Source organism: Vigna unguiculata, chromosome 6, assembly GCF_004118075.2.
Source record: "Vigna unguiculata cultivar IT97K-499-35 chromosome 6, ASM411807v1, whole genome shotgun sequence".
Taxonomy (NCBI): Eukaryota; Viridiplantae; Streptophyta; class Magnoliopsida; order Fabales; family Fabaceae; genus Vigna; species Vigna unguiculata.
This window is the reverse complement of record NC_040284.1, coordinates 26,313,042-26,336,668: the sequence shown is the minus strand read 5'-3', so window position 1 is coordinate 26,336,668 and position 23,627 is coordinate 26,313,042. Positions and strand designations below refer to the sequence as shown.

The 23,627-nt window shown below is 31.4% G+C and overlaps 3 protein-coding genes and 1 long non-coding RNA gene across 6 annotated transcripts; 3 read left to right on the top strand and 1 right to left on the bottom strand.

The window, feature by feature from the left end:
* The first annotated feature begins 256 nt into the window (after positions 1-256).
* Positions 257-3,118, top strand: LOC114188110. Of its 2 annotated transcripts, XM_028076638.1 has the most exons (3): positions 257-847; positions 1,520-1,818; positions 2,124-3,118. In XM_028076638.1, the coding sequence occupies exon 3, from the start codon at positions 2,126-2,128 to the stop codon at positions 2,930-2,932; it is 807 nt and encodes a 268-aa protein (XP_027932439.1). In that variant the 5' UTR covers positions 257-847; positions 1,520-1,818; positions 2,124-2,125; the 3' UTR covers positions 2,933-3,118. The 2 variants fall into 2 exon arrangements, with proteins under 2 accessions (XP_027932439.1, XP_027932438.1); XM_028076637.1 differs by having other exon boundaries at positions 1,520-3,118.
* Positions 3,119-13,418: 10,300 nt separating this feature from the next.
* On the top strand, positions 13,419-20,097 carry LOC114187828 (dihydroceramide fatty acyl 2-hydroxylase FAH1-like). Of its 2 annotated transcripts, none has more exons than XM_028076206.1 (7): positions 13,419-13,597; positions 14,560-14,617; positions 14,776-14,868; positions 18,369-18,565; positions 18,725-18,830; positions 19,512-19,658; positions 19,747-20,097. In XM_028076206.1, the coding sequence occupies exons 2-7, from the start codon at positions 14,567-14,569 to the stop codon at positions 19,864-19,866; spliced, it is 714 nt and encodes a 237-aa protein (XP_027932007.1). In that variant the 5' UTR covers positions 13,419-13,597; positions 14,560-14,566; the 3' UTR covers positions 19,867-20,097. The 2 variants fall into 2 exon arrangements, with proteins under 2 accessions (XP_027932007.1, XP_027932006.1); XM_028076205.1 differs by lacking the exon at positions 13,419-13,597 and adding an exon at positions 14,338-14,405.
* Positions 14,875-16,398, top strand: LOC114187829. Its single transcript, XR_003605349.1, has 2 exons — positions 14,875-15,106; positions 15,188-16,398. It is a non-coding gene; the product is annotated as an uncharacterized LOC114187829 (long non-coding RNA).
* A 962-nt stretch (positions 20,098-21,059) lies between the features above and the next one.
* LOC114189164 (berberine bridge enzyme-like 13) lies at positions 21,060-23,101 on the bottom strand. Its single transcript, XM_028077870.1, has one exon. The coding sequence runs from the start codon at positions 23,042-23,044 to the stop codon at positions 21,413-21,415; it is 1,632 nt and encodes a 543-aa protein (XP_027933671.1). The 5' UTR covers positions 23,045-23,101; the 3' UTR covers positions 21,060-21,412.
* Between the last annotated feature and the right edge of the window lie 526 nt (positions 23,102-23,627).

Below are 23,627 nucleotides of genomic sequence, written 5' to 3'. Positions count from 1 at the left end.
TGTGATGTCAATTGTTGTTGTTGTTCTTATGTGCTAATATTCGTTGTTACTCGACTTGTGTCATGTGTGTTTTATTCAGTGTTGTTAAGTGATAACGTTGATTGTTAAAGATGAAAAGATTGAGATGATAGAATAGGATTGTATAGGTGTTCTAGAAGATGCTGATAGGAATGAATGTAACTTCTGGTTTATTCTCCTGATGTTATTAAATAAGGATGACAATGTCTATGAAGTATGTTTTTATTCAGCAGATTTTGTTAGGGTTCATTTGGCTGACACGTTGAAGTACGTGACAAACAGAATATTACAGGATTTGTGATGTGGTGTTCTTGAGATGGAGGTGCCGTGGGAGACCGAAGAATATCTCCATCCATAAGAACCTAAGTGTAAGGGATGTGTATGAAAGATAAAGGCTGAAATGAAATGAGATGGTAAGGAATACAATTTTTTTTAGATGTTAGAAGATGTAGATGGGTTATAATAAAAAATGACAATAAAAACAAACAATGCCGATTGGAAGGAACAGATCTTATGACATTATTCCCTTAGTATTCCCAATAAGGGTTGTTGCTTGTCTTTCAGATTAGGAAATAAGGATGCTAAAGGATATGAAATTATATATATTTTTTATTATAAACTTGTAGTCTTGCCATTTGATTCACTCGAATAAATACTCTTTTTGGCTTACCAACATGTGAAGTGACCTTAATTTAATCAATGTGACCCGTGAATTTCTTTTTTTTTTTTCTTGTTAGGCAAATTAGTCCTGCCATTGGGGTTTTTACTAAGGCACTAAAGGACAATGTGTGATTCCTACATTTGTGAAGTGTCCTGAAGTCGAATAATGGTCAGTAATATTTTCATTTTTTTTTCCATTATGCAGATTAGTCTCCACCACTGAGATGCCATTGTTCGATTAATTTTTATTATTATTTTAGAATATTTTGTATTGTTGTAATGTTTTAGTCTCTCGAGACATTAATGTAGATATGTATTTGACTCTTTAAGAATATTCTCGATAGGAAAAACTAATTTGCATTATAGTAGAAATAAAAAAGTTACTTGACCATTGGATCAAAATGTCTTATAGATCCTTGGATCAAAATGATTTTTTTACGTGACCAAAATAGATGTTTATTATAATCATTAACATTGAATTGTTCAAATACAAAATAAAAAGTTTACTACTTTAGTATATTTCATAAAATAAAAAATAAAATAAAATTTTTATTTTTAGTTGAAAAGAAAAAATATAAGGATGAAAAAAAAACGTTATAAAAAGTAAAGGACTTGGGCCTCTTAGATTTAACGAGGCAGCAACACTGAAACTCGTTTTTTGTGAAATAACTAGTGAAGAAATTTATTTTATTTTTTATATAGTAAGGCATACGCACCTCTTTATGACATGACTAGAAACATTTCATAGCAATTGTTTTAACGGAAATGATATTTGAACATAAATTTCGAACTCAATTTTGACATTGCTGACGTGGTGCCCTTTTTTTATTTTATTTTTAAGTTTTTTAAATCAAAAAGAAGCCATGGTCACGTGAACGTTGGTTCTGTGCGAATAAACAGACATGGAGAGAGGAAGTCACAGAATTGCAAAATTTGGTAGTTTTGGTGAGAGAGGGAGAGAGAAAGACGATCGGAGTTCGCGTGAGAGAGAACGGCGATCGGAGTAGAGGCTATTTTCAGAACTCATCGACGGCGTAGTATTGAGGGTTAGTGCTATTTTCAGAAGACGGCCACTAGGGCTTCCCCAAATCGAACATTTCCGGCAGAGAAGAACGACCACGGTGGGTAGAAACGAGCACGGTGAGTAGAAACCTTTTTCTGCCCTTAATGTATTTGTTAATGGTTGATTTTTTAATACACGCTTATCTGGCAGAAAGTTTGTGATTTCAATTCCGTGTTGGTTATCTTTAGGGTTTCCCAATCATGTATTGTGGTTTTGGTTGAGTATTAAGAAATTTCCATTTGGGTGTATTGCTGCTTTTGATTTTATCAGTGTACAAAACAGGGCAGTTTGGGTGTTGAAATAATTGATTGAGGTGGTAAAATAATTGTTCATTTAATGTATATAATATTTGTGAAAGTCGTAACATTATGATTTTTTACAGATATGTATTTTCATCATTGCTGTAAAGCGAAATTCATTGGTGCTTTGAACGAAAAGTTAACTGTGGCACAAAAGAAGTATATTGCAAGCACCCCGTTTTGGTGGTTTGCGATGTTAAAGCAATCATTGAAGATAAGTAGAAACGTTTTATCTCAGTTATGTAGTAAATGGGTTGAAAGAAGGGGTGGTTTTGATGTTGGTGGTAAAGTGGTTGAGTTTAGTTTATTAGACGTTTGTTTAGGTTTAGGATTGAGGGTGGTCGGTGAAAAAATTGATTTAAATGAGGAAGTTCTGGAGAGTGAGACGTGGAATACTTTTGGGCGTCAAAGAGTTGATGTTAAGTTGATATATGATTTTTTGATGAAATTTGATGATGATGTTGGTGATGTTGAATTATTTTGCAAGCTATATGTTGTGTTAGGAATATCAGAGTTCTTGCTTGCAAGTAAAAAGAGTTATGTTTTCCCCGTTATTTTTAAAGTTGTTGATGACATGGAAAATATTGGGAAATATAATTGGGGTACATTAGTGTATGAGTATTTGGTGTTTAGCTTGTGTAGTGCTTCGTTGGCGTTGCAGAACGAACCAAGTCGATTTGAGTTTTATGTGGTTGGATGTGCGTATTTGCTTGATGTGTTCATTGATCCACGTGCATCTGTAATGAGTGTTGAAAAAGATGATGGTGCACAACAAAGCAATATGTATGACCGTATGAAGGCCCGACCTAGGATGCGGTTCAAGAGTGTTGCCACAAAAACACCATATTCTGTTTATGGAAAGAAGAAGTTGAAATCAATGCAAATTGGTTGATTTTGTTAATTTCAAAACACCATTGGTATTTCATTTAGAGTTATTTAAGAATGTTTGTTTTGGATTGATTTTACAGGACAAAGTATGTCCATGATTCTGTTATGTGTTTTTGTGTTTGAAAATGTATGTTGCAGGTTTTTAGATGTTTTGCATTTATTTTGCGCATGAGTAATATTTTTTTGTTTATTGAGTGGTAGAACCAAATTATATAACACAACACCCCACTTCATTTCCCTTCACTCCCCAATTTGAGTACTTGTACTCCCCACTTGTTAAAGTAACTGATACTTTAAAGAACAATTTATTTCGTACATAAAATAGAAGTTGTTGTTATAACTGTTTTTCGTATTTTGGGTTGGTCATAATAAAATTTAAAAATTAATTGCTTAACATAATTCAGAAATTTAAGATGATTACTAAAGCTGTTAGTGTGAACCAGAATATATAACACCACTCCCCATGTAGTATAGTTTTACTCCCCACTTTCTAACGCAATTGAAAGTTTAAAGAACATTTAATTTCTTTCCTAAATTGAAATGATATTAAAACTGTTATTCTAAATTTAAATTGGTCATAATTAAAAATAAAATACTTAATTGGTTAACAAAATTCAGAAATTTGAGATGGTTATTAAACCTGTACTGTGAACCGGAATATATACCACCACTCCACATTTAAAATACTTTCACTCCCCACTTTGTAACGGAATTGAAAATTTAAAGATCATTTTCTGTCCTTCCAAAATTAAAATGCTATTAAAAGTGTTATTCTAAATTTAAATTGGTCATAATTAAAAATAAAATAAATAAAAATAAGATATTTAATTAGTTGAGAAAATTCAGAAATTTCTGATGGTTATTAAACCTGGTACTGCGAACCAGAATGTATAACACCACTCCCCATTTTGGAAAATTTTACTCCCCACTTTGTAACGCAATTGAAAGTTTAAAGAAAATTTTATGTCCTTCCTAAATTAAAATGATATTAAAACTGTTATTGTAAATTTTAATTGGTCATAATTAAAAATAAAAAATTTAATTATTTAACAAAATTCTGAAATTTCAGATGGATATTAAAACTGATACTGTGAACCAGAATATATAACACCACTCCCCATTTTGGAAACTTTTACTCCCCACTTTGTAACGCAATTGAAAATTTAAAGAACATTTAATTTCCTTCCAAAATTAAAATGATATTAAAACTGTTATTATAAATTTTAATTCGTCATAATTAAAAATAAAATATTTAATTGGTTAAGCAAATTTAGAAATTTCAGATGGTTATTAAACCTGGTACTGCGAACCAGAATGTATAACACCACTCCCCATTTTGGAAACTTTTACTTCCCACTTTGTAACGCAATTGAAAATTTAATGAACATTTAATTTCCTTCCAAAATTAAAATGATATTAAAACTGTTATTCTAAATTTAAATTGGTCATAATTAAAAATAAAATATTTAATTGGTTAACCAAATTCAGAAATTTTAGATGGTTTTTAAATCTGGTACTGTGAACCAAAATATATAACATGTATAACAACACTCCCCATTTTGGAAACTTTTACTCCCCAGTTTGTAACGCAATTGAAAATTTAATGAACATTATATTTTCTTCCAAAATTAAAATGATATTAAAACTGTTATTCTAAATTTTAATTGGTCATAATTAAAAATAAAATATTTAATTGGTTAACCAAATTAAGAAATTTCAGATGGTTTTTAAATCTCGTACTACGAACCAGAATTTATAACATCACTCCCCATTTTGGAAACTTTGACTCCCGCTTTGTAACGCAATTGAAAATTTAAAGAACATTTAATATTCTTCCAAAATTAAAATGATATTAAAACTGTTATTCTAAATTTTAATTGGTCATAATTAAAAATAAAATATTTAATTGGTTAACCAAATTAAGAAATTTCAGATGGTTTTTAAATCTGCTACTGCGAAACAGAATGTATAACACCACTCCCCATTTTGAAAACTTTTACTCCCCAATTTGTAACGCAATTGAAAATTTAATGAACATTTAATTTCCTTCCAAAATTAAAATGATATTAAAACTGTTATTCTAAATTTTAATTGGTCATAATTAAAAATAAATTATTTAATTGGTTAACCAAATTAAGAAATTTCAGATGTTTTTTAAATCTGGCACTCGAACCAGAATGTATAACCTCACTCCCCATTTTGGAAACTTTGACTCCCCGCTTTGTAACGCAATTGAAAATTTAAAGAACATTTAATTTCCTTCCAAAATTAAAATGATATTAAAACTGTTATTCTAAATTTTAATTGGTCATAATTAAAAATAAAATATTTAATTGGTTAACCAAATTAAGAAATTTCATATGGTTTTTAAATCTAGTACTACGAACCAGAATGTATAACACCACTTCCCATTTTGGAAACTTTGACTCCCCACTTTGTAACACAATTGAAAATTTAAAGAACATTTAATTTCCTTCCAAACGCACAACATTGTCACACACCACAAAATCAAGACTACAAAACCACACCAAAATGCAAACCACAATATACCAACGACTCTGTCAAACAATGTTGCAAACCACAATATACCAACGACTCTGTCAAACAATGTTGCAGCAAAATCCAAAATAAATGAAACATTTTCTCCCAAAGATTAAACCTTTTCGATTGCTGAAGAAAAAAACACGAACCTTACACTAAAACAGTGTTGCGGAACGGCTTCCGGTAGGTTGGTTGTCATTGTCGTCGACTCGCTTCCACTGGATTCGATCCCCTCCACTATCGTCGCTGTCACAGGTGTGTCCTCTCACGGTGACCGCCTCTCGCCTCGCTTTTGTAACACCACAACTTCTCTGTATCGACTTGCTCCGATTATCGCACTCTCTCTCGGCGGTTTCACCGACTTCTTCACGCTGGCTTCACCTTTCCACACACTTGAGCACCCTTCTCCGCCTTTTCTTCGAGTTGCTCACCCTGTCGCCGTCTTTCCGCCGACTTTCTCATGCTGTTTCCGCCTCTCCTCCGACTTCCAGAAAGTGTCTCCACTTCCTCCGACTCCCTCCCTCCCTGTCTCACGAACACCCTACCAATTTTGCATTTTCGGACACTTTCTCTCTCCACGTTTGTGGCAAAAAGAATTTGCTGCACATAACCTCGCGCACGTGACCATGACTTCTGTTTTATTTAAAAAACGTAAAAAATAAAATAAAAAAAGGGCGTCACATCAGCAATGTCAAAATTAAGTTCGAATTTTATGTTCAAATATCATTTTCGTTGTTTTAAATGGTGGAAGTTGGATTGTAGTGGATGACAATAACATTCACTTTTTGGAGACAAAGTGATTGTCACAGCTTCCATTAGATACAAATATATGGTTCAACTTTCTTAACATTTAATTTGTGGCCCTTTTGTTGCACGTGTTCTTATATCAATTTTTAATATTCTTATATCAATTTTTAATATTCTTAAGAATTTTAATAATATTATGTATAAATAAGAATTTATTTTTTTACTGTGATAAAGTGCTAATTATATTGTGTATTATTATTATTATTATTATTATTATTATTATTATTATTATTATTATTCGCATACCTATTCCTCAGAATTAAGTAAGATTTATGAAGATACTATAGAAGGATTTTTCAAAGAATATAGTAGGAAACATTATTAATCTTATTTCTATTGGTAAAAATAATTGTTAATGGTAATCAAGAAGTCCTTTATAAATGTGTAAAACGTGAAATTCTATAACTAAACTAATTATATTTAGATAAATATTTACAATGATTATATTTTAGATTTGTATATTAAACGAAAATAATATATTTAAAACAATAAAAACTTCTATTGTAATATTAAGATTGATCAGTCATGAACAAACTCAAAATTAATATATCTCATTCAATCCAAAACTTTAATAAATATATATTTTTAATACACTATTAACTTAATGACAACTTCTTTGGACCGTCATTCTACAATAAAACACATACAGAAAATTTTCAATATAACAAATCTTCCTACTTTCAAACTTTTCACCTACTTTAATCATATTCTTTTGAATTGTCACCAAAATAATTCATAATAAATATTACTAAAAAAGTTATATGACCATTGAGTGGGAAGGAGGAGAGAGGATTCAAAATGATTTGTTTTTTTTTTTATTTTATTTGTTGGAAAGAAAAAAAAGTGGTTGGTTTAGGAAGCAAGACTCAAGGGGAAGATTGATGGCATCTAGAAACGAAATAAAGAGGAGATTGAAGTTTGTGTGAAAGAGTGGAATAAAAGGGTAAGTTTGGGAGTAGGTGATTCTCGTGAAGATGAGTGAATTACCTCTTGAGTTGGGTATATTTAATGGAGAGGATAAGGCATAAGGCCTCCAATAAGTGAAGTGCATTGTTGGTGGGACAATTTGCATACTTTTCTCAAACTCTTTGCCATTTCCAATTCTAAGCATACCATTTACCCAATACTACCCTACTTATCTTCTGCCTTCTACTATCCCTATTCTCATAATAACTTTCTCACATGTAGATAACGTTTTATTAACAAAAGTAGTTGAAAAGTTAACACACATGTGATCAACTTTTTAAATATAAATAACATTTAATTTTTTGAAAAATACAATTTTTTTTTAATTTTGATTATAGATTTGTTTTTAGATATTAACGTTTTTACCTGTGATGTACAGATACGATACGTGTATCGTATACGACATGTATCCGATACGTCGATACGTTTATTTTAAAAATAATAGAATATGATGTGTGATAGATAGATGATATATGTATATTGAAAAGTGTACAACAATTGTTAAAAACATAATAAATATATTATTATCATTGTATGAATCCAAATTAAATCATTTATAGTTAATGTTAGCGACCACTTTAAAAATCAATTTATAATATAAAATATTTTAGTTATTAATTTAGAGACCAATTATAATTTTTTGAACTATTTTAGTTACCAATAATGTTTGGTTTATAAATTTGTACCTAAATTGGTCACTACTGTGACTAATTATTTTTTGTCACTAAAATTAATTATTATTCAAAAAATTTCTTGTAGTTTATTACAACTTCATGAATTAGATATTTCATTGATAATATCGATAAAATATCCTAAAGTGTCATACGCGAATATGTGTCGGACATGGATACATGATTCAGATTGAAGTATCGGCCATCATAGGTTTTTACTAAACCTTTTATCATTTTTTTATTATTTGTAAAAGTTGAATTTTATCCAAAGTAACAAAAGCAAATAAAATACAGAAATATAAAAGGGCATATATAACTTTTTTTATCATTAAATGCTATACAATTTTAAACAAAAATATTAAAATTATGGTCAATTCTTAAAAGGACAAAAATATATGTTTGAAATATAGACGTATTTCAATTTTGTATCAAAGTTCAAGAACTACAAATATATTAGCTTAAAATTTTTTTAGTCCCTATTTTTGTCATTGTTTTTAATTTGATCGTCATCTTGATTCATATTCATTTTGGTTATAATTTTTATCATTTTTTTTAATTTGATTATTTTTGCTAATAACATTTAAATCATTAAAGTCTGTGAACAGTACATATCACGTGTCAATTTTTGATAACTTTTTATTTTTTTTTTAAAGTTTTTTAAAATTTATAACTTTTTAAAATCAAAAAAATTCTTCATATATCAAGTTAGTATCTCCCATGTCAATATGAGTGTCACATGTCAATTCTAAAATAGAATAATTTTGTCAATTCAGAATTTAAGTCAAATTTAATTTTGGCTTAAAATATTATATTAATATTTTTATTAAAATTGATATTTTTATTATTTTTTCAAAATTCAATTATAAATTATTGAATTTAATTATAATTTCAATATAATTCTTAGATTCAATTATTAAATAAAATATAAGTATTATAACAACACAAATTTAATATTTCTAAAATATTTATAGTATTTTTAATATTCTCAAATGTCAAGTAAAACATAAATTTAATATTTTTAATAATTTTAAACGTTAACTAAAACATAAATTTAATATATTTAAAATTTATAATAGTTATAATATTTTTAAATGTCAGTTTTATAAATGTTAATATTTAGAATATAATTACTAGAATAAAACATTAAATAATTATATTCTAATAATATTCTAATAATTATATTTTATTTAATAATTAAATCTAAAAATGATATTTTATTTATAATTGAATTTCGAAAATAATTAATAAAAATATTAAATTTAATAAAAATATTAATATAACATTTATATAAAAATTAAATTTATTATCGGTTTAGAGTTGGCAAAATTTTTCTATTTTAACAATAAATAGAAATGAATTGAGCGGAAGACACTGACATAATCATGAATTGACATGATTCTAACTTAACACATAAACAATTTATTTTTTAAATTAAAAAATAATAACATATTTTAAAAAATAAAATAAAATACCGGAAATTAACACATGACATGTACTTTTCACACATCGTACTCCTACTCATATCCATGTTGATACCCACATATTTTTTTTAATATCTATGAGTATTTACAAAAGAAAATTTTAATATTAAACAACATATTTTAATTATAAATTCAAATAAAAATATAATGCATAGCATTCATAAATTTTAAACAAAGTGCAAATAACCTATTTAAATAATGTTGAATGACAATTTTAAAAAAAAAAGTTTTTTCTAAAATAACTCATTCAAGATTGATGTGTTAATGTTTTAGTCATGTTTTTTTTTTTAATTTAAAATCAAGTATAGCGGGTACGGGTATCCACCAGCCAGACCCGTCTCGTTAACATACGGATATAAAAAATACTTATAAATGTTACTTGTCGGTATCTATTTACAATATTAATTTCCTACCTATTGCCTGTTGCGGGTTTTATTCGCGGATACTCGCGACTACGAATTTTTTTGACATCCTTAATATTAACTATTTAAACGCCGTTAGAAAAAGGACTAAATTGACAAAAAAATGACAAAAATTATGACATAATTGAACATGAAGGAGAATGAGAACCAAATTGGCTAAAAATGATAAAAATAGAAATAAAAAAGTATTTAAGCTAAACAAATTTAACCTTTAGAATTAGTTAAGCTTCACCCAAATTGGATGGGTTTTATTTTTGATGAATTAAATGGAGGGTGATTCTTAGTGCACCTCCCTATTTATTTCTACACCTCCATAAACAAAGTAAAAAGACAAATTTATTCTCATCTTCTCCATTCCTCCTTGCCACCTCCATGTTTTCTTCCATCTTCCTCTTCCACTAGGCCCGTTCTTCCATCTCCACAGGCACCCCATCTTCTTTCTCACTTTCACTCTATTTTCTTCCTGCACCTCCATCCCATTTTCCCCATCTTCTTCTGCAGCCCCTTCATTCATTCAATCAACCACCAATAATCCAATATATTTTTTATTTTGTATTTTGGATTATATAATTTGAAATATAACTTTTTTTTATTTTAAATTTTAAATTTCAAAACATTTCTAAATCTGTAATCTGGAGCACAACAAAAATAAATTAAATAATGAGGACAAAATGTAGTGGCAAAAATAAAACCAACCATATCATTAAATCTTTCTTAGTACAAAAATTCTTTCAAAGCAGCCACAACATATAGATTCCAATGATAAATGAACCCATGACTTAAACCCAGTACCAAAAAAACAATAGTTCGCATATGAAGTGTACTTAGACCATATCCGATCTCCATGCTACGGTAAATAATGTACCATGTACACCAATATAACATGAGGAGAATTCAATTAAATAAAGAGTTAAAGTACGTTTTTAGTGGTTAAATTTAACGCTAAATTAAAATTTATTTTAATCAAAATTTTAATACATTTTTATTATTAAAATTTAAAATGAATGGATATAATTATTTTAATTTAATTACATTAATTTTTTAACGTTTGATAAGTTAATAAAATTTAATGTAATTAAGTTAAAAGATTTATATTCATTTATTTTAAAAATTTTATAACAAAAAAATAAAATTTTTTAGATATAAATGAATTTCAGTTTCACATCAAATATTAAAAATTAAAAATATATTTAATCTTTAAATAAATATTATATAAACATGTTAGGTTGCTAATGTTGTTTTAGACATTTTACTTTAATTACATTAAAGCAAAACATAGTTAAATTGTTGGAAGTACCGCAAATGAAACCGATCTACAGTATATAAATATAAATATATACAAACACCACTTCAAACAATTTAGCAAAGTTAATGTGTTTCAACACCTAGAAAACCTTTAATTTCAACATAAGTTTTTATCAAATTAAAAAGCTCACAAGTAAGTATACTAATGGAGAGAAAATCAATGTTTTAGAGGTTGAGAAAGAATAAATTAGGGTATAGAAAGAATGAGCCTTGATCAGTTACGCCGAAAGCTATTGGCGTGGGCTTAGAACCCAGCTAACGAAACTCTAGCCCATTTGGTCTGAACTAAATCAGAACATATAATTCTTCCTACACCTTCAAATTTTTTTTTGCATTTCCAAAAAAATTTAAAATCCAAAACTATCATTTTGACCATTTGAGAAAATATATTCAGATTCCTCAAATTTACTTTCGAATGTCAACTATTTAACAAATTATATTAAAATAAATTTGAATTTAAAAATATAAAAAATGTATTATTTAAAAAATTAAGAAAATATAATTAAAATTAAATATTCAAATTCTAAGTAAAATTAAAAAATTCAAATAAAATATAAAATATTATACTCATTAATTATATAAATACAAATTATATATATATATATATATATATATATATATATAGGGTTAAATATGTTTTTGGTCCCTCAAGTTTGAGCGAAATTTGGGTTTAGTCCCTCATCAAAACTTTTGACCAATTTAGTCCTTCATCTTCCAAAATGCGTGAATTTAGTCCTTTTAACCAAATTTTGTTAAGTTTATCTGATATTTCAAACGCATTTCATGATAGTATTTAAATTATATATACTGTTTGACACATTTTTGCTTCAAATGTTAACTTAAATACTATCATGAAATGCGCTCGAAACGTCACATAAACTTAACAAAATTTGGTTAAAATTACTAAATTCACGCATTTTGAAAGATGAAGGACTAAATTGATCAAAAGTTTTGATGAGGGACTAATTCCAAATTTCGCTGAAACTTGAGGGACAAAAACATATTTAACCCATATATATATATATATATATATATATATATATATATATATATATATATATATATATATATATATAATTTTTTTTTTCTTTTGACATCCAGAATTCTAAATTTTAATCGGATGTCGAGAAATATCTATTATTGAATGTTGATTTCTAGAAATATTTTTGTGACTTTGTTCAAATAGTCAATGGGTATTTTTGAGATCTTAAAAATTTTTGGAGGTGTAAAAAAAATCTTTGGAGGTACAGAAAGAAAGACCCATGAGAAATAATCAAAATATTATGTATTTATAAGCAGTCATGTATTTCTTTCTGCACTACTTGGAAATATATAGTAGCATTATTCATCTTTACATAAATAAGTTGAAAATAGCTTTTCTCTTAAATAATATTTAATTTTCGTTAACAATTGGTCGTGAAACATGGTATTTTATTTAAGACAACTTCTCTGTTAGAACTGAGTGATCATAAATTACTAAATCTTATAGAATAAGTTGTTATAATTTGCATTCATTCGGTGTTGTTTGTACTTGTTGATACTTTATCTTAAACTGATTAGTTCAATAATATTTTCTTTGATACGATCTAATTCGATTTTTGTTTCATTGCTTTCATGATGAAAGATAAATTTATCTTGGTTTAATATTACTCCTGGAGAGGGGTTTTAGGATGAAACAATAAACTAAGTGCAAATTCATCTTATTTTATTTTGTTGACTCTTATTTATTCTTTATTATACCACTTTAAACATGTAACGTGTTGAACGTATAATAAGATTTTGATTTTTTAAAAACTATTATATTTAATATTTAGGAAAGGTGTTTATTCCGAACTAGTATTGCAAGCAACTTCAAAATATCTCAGATCACATTTACATTTACATGTTGAGTTGAGATTCGTCTGGTCCCACCAAAAAGACCAATAAGGTCTCTGAAACAGACTAAGATATTTTACACCTACGTTTAAACTGCACAAATGTTAAACTTTTATTTTATATTAAAATAAAAAAATGAAACTTGACTGTTAAAATTTATCCACCGTTAGATCTATAATTGCATCACATGAAGTTCAGTGAACAACTGCGGATATTCAAATCCAAAGAACACCTTTAGTCCCAAACTCCACTCGTTGACTCCAATAGCATATCGCCACGTTATCCAAACACAGTACAACTGTGTAACCCTCAAGTGAGCCTCGCCACAGGTGATTCTGCCACAGTGCCAGGCTGTCACGTGCTAGAATCCAACGCTAGAAGAGATATTCGTTGATGCCGTGAAAACGAACGGTTAAGATTCCCTCTCCCACGCTTTACAACTCAGTAGTACAACAACGCGCCTTCTCCTCCTTCACTATCCCTTTCCGTTGCTCGACGTGGAGAAGGGTAGGGTGTGGTGCGGTGCTGGTGCTGCTTGCATACGGCGTCCCTCTCCGGTTAGGTTCCATTCCGATCTCACCGCATTGCCTTCTGCTACCAGGTTTGTTTTCTTGATACACGTGCGGTTTCTGGATCTGGAGTTGATTTAACGATTTCGTTTCTGCATTGCGAAGTAAATGCGTGTTTATAGAGTTATCATGTGTTATTTGATAGATATGAATTCCAAGGCTTTTGTTTATGATGATTTTTTAGGTTTTTTTTGCTTGAATTTGCTACTCAATTGGATCCGTACATTAGTAGATACATGTGAATTTGTTGGCATTGTTATGGTCTGTTGATTAGAGTTCAGTTCCGCTTTTTAGTGTACAGACGTGGCAGTTTTGGAAATTTGCTTATGTTCTACAGCTAATTCGAGTATATTGCGGGAAACGATGATTGTTGAGGAATAGAAAATGTTTATTACTTTTTTTATTTTGTTTACTTCTTGTTTTTATTAGTTTTACTTTTACTTTGTAGAATATAAATCTTGGCGGTATTTGTGCATGTGAAATTATTGCTTACTTTTTCTTTGACGTTGATGCTCCGTTGTTTTGCATGATTCTAGTTGGATGAAAACGACGCTGGTCGTTTCTGGTAGCTATAGGGGTGTACGTTTCCTTCTCATTTTATAAAAAGAAGGTGCGGCTTATCATTGTATTGCAAGTTTGCACCGTGAAATAGTCCTTAGAGAAAAGACCACGCAAACTTTGGCCTTAAGCAATGATGACTAGAACCTTTTTGCAATATAAATCTACAACATTGTGATCAAATAAGGTTATTAAAAACGAATTGTTTCCTTGTTCTTTTTGGCAACTCGCCTTCCTAACTTGTTCCCTACAATAAAGGTTAAAATCAATGCCGTCAGGAAGGTAAAATAAACCAATACTTATGAAGTTTCCCCGACCCCATGTGGCCTGTAGTGAGCGGTGCATGATATGCTTTTATACACGACGTTGTTGTTTTTCATCATTGAACCTACTCCTATTTGGGTCTTAACATTTTTGTTTCGGTCTTTGAACTCAGTCCCAGGATGGTTGTGCAGAACTTTGAAGTTGATTTGAACAAGGCCCTTGTTTTCCAGGTAAAGGCAAAACCCTTATAGTCTTTTAAAACGTGTTCTCGATACTCCATCTTCGACTGGTTTTCAACTTTCATATAGGCCCAATTTCTGTTTATGTGGGTAGTTTGTAACCAAGTGATCTCCTGTTGAATATTACTGAATTCTCAATGTTTTTAAAGGTGGGACATCTTGGGGAAGCTTATGAAGAGTGGGTTCACCAGCCAATTGTTAGCAAGGAAGGCCCTCGGTACTTTGAAAATGAAATTCTGGAGGTATGCCTTTTAACTACAGACAAAACTACAACATCCAAGCCTGGACTAATTGATGCCATTGACTTTATCTAAAACCAAGGTTGTGGTAAAACAATTTAGAGCAAAGTTCTTTTCAATGGTTTCTCATAGCTACTCTGCCTTTTTAATTTGATCATCTTCCACTTGATCTTCTTTGTGTCACGAATCTTCGATTGATTTTCTACATAAACCTTATCAGGCGAGTTTAAGTCATCTTGTGGTGAGTAGTTGCTAATCTGAGTTTCTCCGTGACTATTCACTCATAATCTTATTTTTCATTTGTTTTATGTCTACTTTTCAGCTCATTCGTTCACCTCAGCATTCCCATCACTTGAGTTATGTTTTACTTTTGTTAATGCTCAATGCTCTACATTTACTAACATAGACAATTTCTGCTTTCATAGTTTTTCGACATTGATTGTTAAAATATAGAAACGAGAGACATAATGCTGAAACCGTTATTGTTTAGTAATATGATCAATTTAGTATCATGCCCAAGTTATGCAATAGTGTCATTATAATCTTTGTCATAGATTTGTGTGCATCGAGCTTTATAGCAAATCATTTTACCGTAAGTTGTTGTTTTAAGAGTCTATAACTACTAATACCTTACAATTGAGCGCCAATTGGAAGACGAATTAACTCTCAGACCACTACTTTGAAGGCCACATATTTCATCGATCATAGCTTGTCACCACTCTAGGTGGGTTTAAACTACACTTGGAGACTTATGAATAGGAACAAAAGATAACAAGGACAAACAAGTATGATGTATGGTGGAAAGTTGATGATAACTAAGCTTAGTATACTGGAGAGAAGGATTACGGTACAAGTAGATTATTTACTTTTTCAAATAGCAGTTGCCTTCATTTTTAGAGGAGACTAGATCCAATATGTTAGATAGTGTTGAGATAGGATCAAACATGACCTCTATATCATTATCCATCGAAGATAGGTCGGTCCCATACACATGAAGAGCGGTCAAAAGAGCATCTCGAGTTGTGACAAAGTCATGTGGTAGTGATGAAGGAAGATTGGTAGTGTGAGAAAGTAAGTACATGTCATCATTATATGTGTATTACATAACAGACTCAAAGAAAGAGAAGCCGATAGACACAAAATATCGGTCAAGATAAGGAGAGAAACATCAATACCTTTTTGAGAGAAACATCAATACCTTCTTTTGAGAACGATGATGTCCCATGAAGGCAAATTTGAACAACCAATTAGGAAGTTTGTCTTGACTAGGTGTGAGGTTATGTACAAAACATGTGGTACCAAAACAAGTGGAGGAAGACAATATAGACGGGAATGAGGAAAAGGATAGAGTGAGATACTTGATCATTAAGGAAAGATGATGACATTCAGTTAATGAGATAGTACATAGTAATGACAACATCCCACCATAAACAGTGAGGAAGATGACTATGAAGAAGTGTTCATGTAATTTCAATCAGATGTCTGTTTTTGTGTTCAACTACTCCATTTTGTTGAAGAGTATGAGGACACAAAGTTTAATAAATGATACCGTTAGATGGCATGAACGGCCGAAATTGTTGAGATAGATAATCTTGGACATTGTCACTATGAAAGATATACAAAATTGTGTTTTGATTTCAGTAAATTCTTTTGAATTATAGACATTCTTCTGATAGATTCTTCGTTAACTAAATTCTAGAACATGTATATTAATTATCAATAAAAGTAATAAAATATTTAAAACAGAAGAAGTAAGAGTACGGGAACAACCCCAAATATTAGGGTGAACTAAAAAAGAGAGATAAAACTTGATTACTAAGGCTATTAGGAAAAAAGTGATGAATATGTTTTTCTAACTGACATGATTCACACCTTAAACTAATCACATGCTTTAAACCCAACACCATTTTCTGCAAGTTTTTTCGATCTGAGATATATGAGGTAAATTAGCTAACAGTGTCGAAGCAACGAGTGACTCAAGAGTAGATGTATGGGCAATATTGGGTGAATGATAGGATTTCTCATACAACTTCCAAACACTTCAATTATATGCACAATGCAGTGCCAGTGTTCACATTTTGGACGATATTTAGAATTATGTGAAATTGCCTAGAATACACGCTTTTATGATACAAAGGCAATATTTTCTCCTGCGGATGAAGTACATGTGTCTCCGTGTTTATTTGCCAAAGTATACGAATGAACACAGATGATGTGGAATTCATAGTAGGGTTTATTGGTGATCCTAAAATTTGATCGCAACATACTTGTGGAAAACCGAACAAGTTCAAGGTCATAAAAACGTATGATTGTTCTTGAGTTCCTTCTTTGCATTTACAGATGGTACACAAGAAGTTCATTAAAAATCATGTAAGGAATGTGAAGCCGCCCAAGATAAGCACACATAGGGCCCTCAAATCGATGTGGAGTTAGAAGTGTTGAGGTTTTGATACGAGCCATGCCATACAGATACTGGATGTCATTGGCATAAAGTGCACGAACCTCACTCCGAACTGCTGTACAAGACTCATGGGGACGAAGAATAGATTTGAGTGAGGTGCGAATACTGGATTTAATAACATTACATAACTGAGCATTAATCTTTATACATTTTCCATGTTGTGTAGGAACGGATTTAACATTGTAGTGGGATGAGATTCGTAATCCAAAACCCACTTAACCATATTCAATAGTTATACGTGTTCATCTTATCAATACTAATATTAAGGTTAGAAAAAATAGGAGAGTTTGTTCTGGATATTGATGGGGGCGCCGGAAGACATTTTTTTTTCGTTGAAGTATGGGAAAAAATTAATAAAATAATCCTAGGAGAGAGAAAAGTTGATCCAACCACCAAACAAACTTTGATGGTGTACATGCAGGGGCATCCTGGGCATAAGGCCATTAGGTGTTGACGCACGTTCCGTCAGGCGTCAGTTGCAACAGTAGAGAAGATGGTCGTGGATGGGTGGTTTTGCGTTGGTGTTTTGACCATTGGATAAATTGGCACTACGCGATCCCAACCCTGTGTCGATTGGAGCAAATGGTTGCCGCCTAAAACTTGTTGGAAAACTCGCTGAAGGCATCGCTAGAACACTGCACGTGAAGCCTTAGAGAATGGTTTGCAAAATACAAAATATCCTCATGAGACAATGGCTCTACCGAATCAACGCGATTTTGAACCCAACCCAGTTCTTGATTCTTTGTTAAATTATAGGAAAGGAAGGGACATTGACCTAAAACTGTGTGCCTGTGAGACAACATGAATGCTTAATTTATATTGAAAAAACGGAATCAAAATAATACATAAAATGATTTAATATTCTCTAATAATAAGATATAATATGAGAATAAATCATATTATATTTTTATTAGACGATCTACTAATTATATAATTATGATTATAATGTCATGTTCAATTCTTCTACGGATAAGAATTTAAAATTTATGTTCTGGAAATATATTGAGAATTTGATGTGATCTTGACTTATTACATGAAACAGTTCCTGACGCGCACAGTCTGGTGGGCAATACCAGTCATTTGGCTTCCAGTTGTATGCTACTTTGTGTATAGCTCTGTACTTATGGGCCTCAGTTGTCCTCATTTGGCTCTACTGGTGGTTGTTGGCATTTTTATTTGGACATTACTTGAATACTCATTGCACCGATTTCTTTTTCACATCAAAACAAAGACCTACTGGTTAGATCTTTTTCTTTCCCTTTCCTTTCCATAGTGTGAAATAATATTCTTATTTTTGCTTGTAATTGTGTTTAACTACATTCATTTTTATTTTTTTTGTTAGAATAACACTAAATGTTTATTTGCTTTTTATTTTGTGGGTATTGAATGCTGCTTTAGGGGAAATACCTTGCATTATCTACTCCATGGCTGCCACCATAAGCACCCAATGGATGGCTTGAGACTCGTTTTCCCCCCTGCTGCAACTGCTATATTATTGATGCCGGTATCTCTTCTCTGACTTACTATTTAAAACATTTTCCCATACTTATTTGGTTGGGAGGGAATTGTGGGATTTAAATTTTCACCGGTTTTACTTTTCACATGCTTGCTTCCTATTATTGGACAGACCGAGAGAGTAAATTTCTAATTTTGTTTTTCTTGTTTCCTATGCTATCTAGATCTCTCTTTTAAATAGTTAAGTGTGTCACGTCGATTTTTTCTTTTATCAACTGGTCAAATACTATTGATGAATTAGTTTTAGGCGACGGTATATCTCTATTGTTACGCGGTATAACATATCAAATGTAATAGTTTTGACGGAACCAATAGGACAAACATTGGATTAAGTGAAACAGTTTCAGGTACGAAAGGGAAATACAAGAGATGTTGATTGGATTTTCATTATGTTTGAATAGATGTTTTAATCGTTCAGTGATGTTTATACCCTTATTTTGTGATAGTAATTTAAGAAAATGTTAAAAAGAAATTATTGCTTATTGATTGGCTCTCTGAAATCACGACATATGTATACTACAATCTGTAGCTACCTTTTGAAAATGGTCAGAAAAGACTTTTGACGATTAATAAAATTGTCCGATTAGTCTGCAACACAGATGTATCAATATTGATAAACATAGGTTGGAGGTTTCCTGAAGTGATGTTTGTCTTTGTATGCTGTGTCCAGTTTTGGAACTTAGTGAAGCTCATGGCAACCCCTTCAACAGCTCCTGCTTTATTTGGTGGCGGTTTATTGGGTTATGTAATGTATGATTGCACCCATTATTACTTGCACCATGGTCAGCCGCAGACCGAAGTGCCCCGAAATCTCAAGGTTAAAATCCTTCAACTGTGGGTCACGATTGCATTGCTTTGATATTTGTTGCCAAACAAAATAATCTTTTTTTTCGTTGTTTTCGCAGAAATACCACTTGAATCATCACTTTCGGATCCAGGATAAAGGCTTTGGTATCACTTCATCGCTATGGGATAAAGTTTTTGGAACACTTCCTCCGTCGAAAATAGATGCCAAAAGTATGTAAATTATTGTCAAGGATAGCATAATTCGTTGGTGAAAATAATAGCAAATTCATGAAGTCTTGCTTTTATTTATCTTAATTTATTTGACCCCCAAAATTGATGTTTATTGGGTGTTAGCGTGCCATCGTTTGTCAATTTTTGTGGTGCCAAAGTTCTAGAAGTAAACATTTTGTATAAATTGATTTGTTGTATCAGATTGATTTATGATGGAAAGCTCACTTTGTGCATGTTCCTTTCTGTTGTTGTAGTTTCGGTACTTTTATCTTACGGTACTTTAATCTTCTTTCTCTTTTATCACCGCACTTCTCTCACTCCTTCATCCTCTACCAGTGCACCCTTCTCCCCTATTCATCACCTTTTACTTTTACAGCACATATATCTTACGGTACTTTTATCTTCTTTCTCTTTTATCACTGCACTTCTCTCACTCCTTCGTCCTCTACCAGTGCACCCTTCTCCCCTATTCATCACCTTTTTTTTTCTTCTACCGGTACCCCTCTCTTCCTCACTCGTCACCTTCTTTGTTGACTAACACTCCATTACCTTCAATCTTCACCTTCTTCTTAAAAATACATTTCAAATATAGCAGTCTAGAATCTATTTTTTATTTACTATTTCGAAATGCATGATTTAGAATGAAAAATTTACATTCTGAAACGTGCAATTTTATATTTTGAGTATGTTGAATCGTGCATTTCAAAATATAAAATAAAAAAATCTTGAGTTAGAAGTTTTTTTTTTTTTATCTCAATTTATAAAATAACATTGTAGTTATTTTATTAAGAAATCCCACTTATCATCTCAAAATAAAGATGACAAGTACACTTCAATTTATTCAATCCCAGTATATTCAAGTAAAAATGTATTATATTATAAATATTAAAACATGTTCAAATTTTTTTTTGAAAGATAAAAATAAGAAAAAAAGACTAAAACTAATTTGTATGTAAGTAGAAATATGATTTAAAAAAATGACAGTTTTTAAAAATGACTTTATGTATAGTTAATTTTATCTTAAAAATACATTATTTTATTTTTCTTTTATTTTTTCCCTAAATATTTGGTAAAAGATTCTTCGTGTATTTTGGAAGTAAAATAGCACTAGCTTGGTGAGATTGTTCTTGGAAAGGGATTCAGTAACTTTAAAACGAGAGAAGCCACATGACTTTACACTTAAAAATAGATGATCAATGGATTATATTTTAACAATCTTTCTTAATATTGAATAAAACTTATTTTGATAACACAAAGTCACATTACTTTTCTCGGTTGTTTTTGCGCTTAAAAATGTGCATTCCATTTGTCACTTGGGTGCCATGTTCAAAAGAGTGGATGGATTCTTACAAGCTACAGGATTCTCGCCAGCAGTGATACAACACTTGTTACTTGCAATATTGTCACAGGCACAACCACATGGATAACAATGATTAAGCACTTCAACAGTGTTTTATAACATTAAAATGGCCAAAAACACAACAAAATCCAAACATATCCTTTATTCATCTAAATTTGCTAATCAAACCCACAACAAATTTACAAGACAGTGCCTCATTCCAAAGTTTTGCTTTTCATGTCTTGTAGCTTCATACCTGAAACTGGAAGTGGTGGGATACTCTGCTCATGCCTGAACACATTATCAGGATCCACTTTGGTCTTTACTTTCACCAACCTGTTGAAATTATCCTTGAAATACATATTGCCCCAAGAAGTTGCCTGTATGTAACTTGTGCTGTTCTTTTTGTTCATTCCCAAATCAAGATCTCTGTAGTTCACATATGCCTCCCTTGGGAACTTAGAAACATAAGGAGTCATGTAGTTGTAAAGCTTCCTAATCCAGTCTATATGCTTTGTGGCATTCTTATCTCCATCTTGCCAAAGAGACAAATACTGGATTTTGTAAAGTGTTCCATTCCTGTGAGGAAAGGGAATATCAGACTCTGAAAATTTGCTCATCATTCCACCATATGGGTTCCAAATCATCAAGGGACTATCCTCTTCTAGCAATCTTTGCCAGAGTCCCTCAAGCCCAGTTTCTGGTATTGCTTCTCTCACAAAATCTGACTTGGCTTTGAAGTAGTTCTTGAATGTTGACTTTCCTTGAAGCAGAACTTCAGGAGGAGTGCCATTTGGATAACCAGCAATATACAGCACAGACTTGATCCAACTAGTTTCAAGTAAATCTTTTCTTGTCAAACCCAATTCAGGAAAGCTTTCCTTCATCACTTGGAGGAGTCTCTCAGCCCCACCAAGAAATTGAGCATTGTAAGATGTTGTGATGGTTCTCCCAGTTTTGTTCCCAACAGTGGCTGGTTGAATGATGACTCTGATGAAGAGATCCTCATCAATAGCGGGTGCCACTTCCTGCCATCTATGGAGAATCTTTGTTGCATCTTGCTCTAGGCTCCTTGTAACTGTAAAAACTGTCACAGTTTCTGGCACAGGAACCAGCTTTATCTTCCACCAGAGAAGGATACCAAAGCTTGCTCCTCCACCTCCTCTAATTGCCCAAAATAGGTCCTCCCCCATGGCTTCCCTATCAAGGATTTGGCCATTTGCATCAACCAGTTTTGCATCAATAACATTATCAGCTCCAAGACCATACTTTCTCATCATGGATCCATATGCACCTCCTGTGATGTGCCCTCCAACACCAAGGCTTGTGCAAAGGCCTGCAGGGAAACCATGAACTGAACTTTTCTCATATATTCTGTAATATACTTCTCCAATAGTGGCACCAGCTTGAATCCAAGCGCTGTTGTCTTTTATATCAACATCAATGGCGCGAAGCTTGGACAGATCAAGAATCATGAAAGGGGCCTCGACTTCAGAAACATACGAGAGTCCTTCATAGTCATGGCCACCGCTACGAATTCTCAGATGAATACCAAGTTTCTTTGAGCAAGTCACCGCCACTTGGACATGTGAATCAGACAAGGGTGTGAATATAAACTCTGGTTTTGGCGCTGAAGGCACCAAATACCTTAGGTTCTGTGCAGAGGATTCGAGGATGTTGGAAAATGAAACATTTTTTGGAGTGTAAATTAAGGCATAAAATGGAGCTGCTTTGTCTGAATAGAAGCTGAGACATTGGACAAAGTTTTCATCGTATGGAGCTGACGCTGCTAAGGAAACTGATAATAGGAGGATTAAAATTGCCAAGTGTGAGCTTGGTGACAGCATGGTTTTGTGTTTCTGAGGTTTGTGTTTCTATATTTTGTGCTTAAGGAGGTCATCGCATGTTATATTTATAAGACCAACAATGTGTTATACTATAGTTTACGTATAATTGAGCTAAGAAAAACGTCACAATACAGATGAAGAGTGTAGGCATTATCTTGCAGTTAATGTTCTATTCTTAATTATGAAAGTGTGGAACATGAGCTTTCTGATATATCTTTGATTGCAAGAACATCGACCACTTCCACATTTAAGATAATCTGAAAGGACATCCCTATGCTTCATAGTTCCTAAAAAGAATGGTATAAGCAAAGCAACAGTCTTCGATGGCCCCACTACTTTCAAAATATTTTTTAATAACTATAGATAACTTTGTCTGCATTCTTGCAGCATTTTATGATCATGCAACAACTAAAGAAAATTCTACATAATTTTTTAATTAGATTCTACATATTTCATAATACTCTCTATTCATTTTATGGCTTTTGCATTGGAGACATACATAGACATAGACAGTAGATCCACAACATAATATCATTAAGATGAACATATGATCCACTTTTGAAATTTAGAATTTTGTCACCGT

Bases quoted from the DNA above. Each gene is read 5' to 3' on its own strand.
- LOC114188110 (XM_028076638.1), top strand. From the start codon at position 2,126: ATGTATTTTCATCATTGCTGTAAAGCGAAATTCATTGGTGCTTTGAAC.
- LOC114187828 (XM_028076205.1), top strand. The intron at 14,869-18,368 runs GTATGCCTTTTA...TACATGAAACAG, and splicing joins TTGAAAATGAAATTCTGGAG to TTCCTGACGCGCACAGTCTG. The intron at 18,831-19,511 runs GTATCTCTTCTC...TGCTGTGTCCAG, and splicing joins CTGCTATATTATTGATGCCG to TTTTGGAACTTAGTGAAGCT.
- LOC114189164 (XM_028077870.1), bottom strand. From the start codon at position 23,044: ATGCTGTCACCAAGCTCACACTTGGCAATTTTAATCCTCCTATTATCA.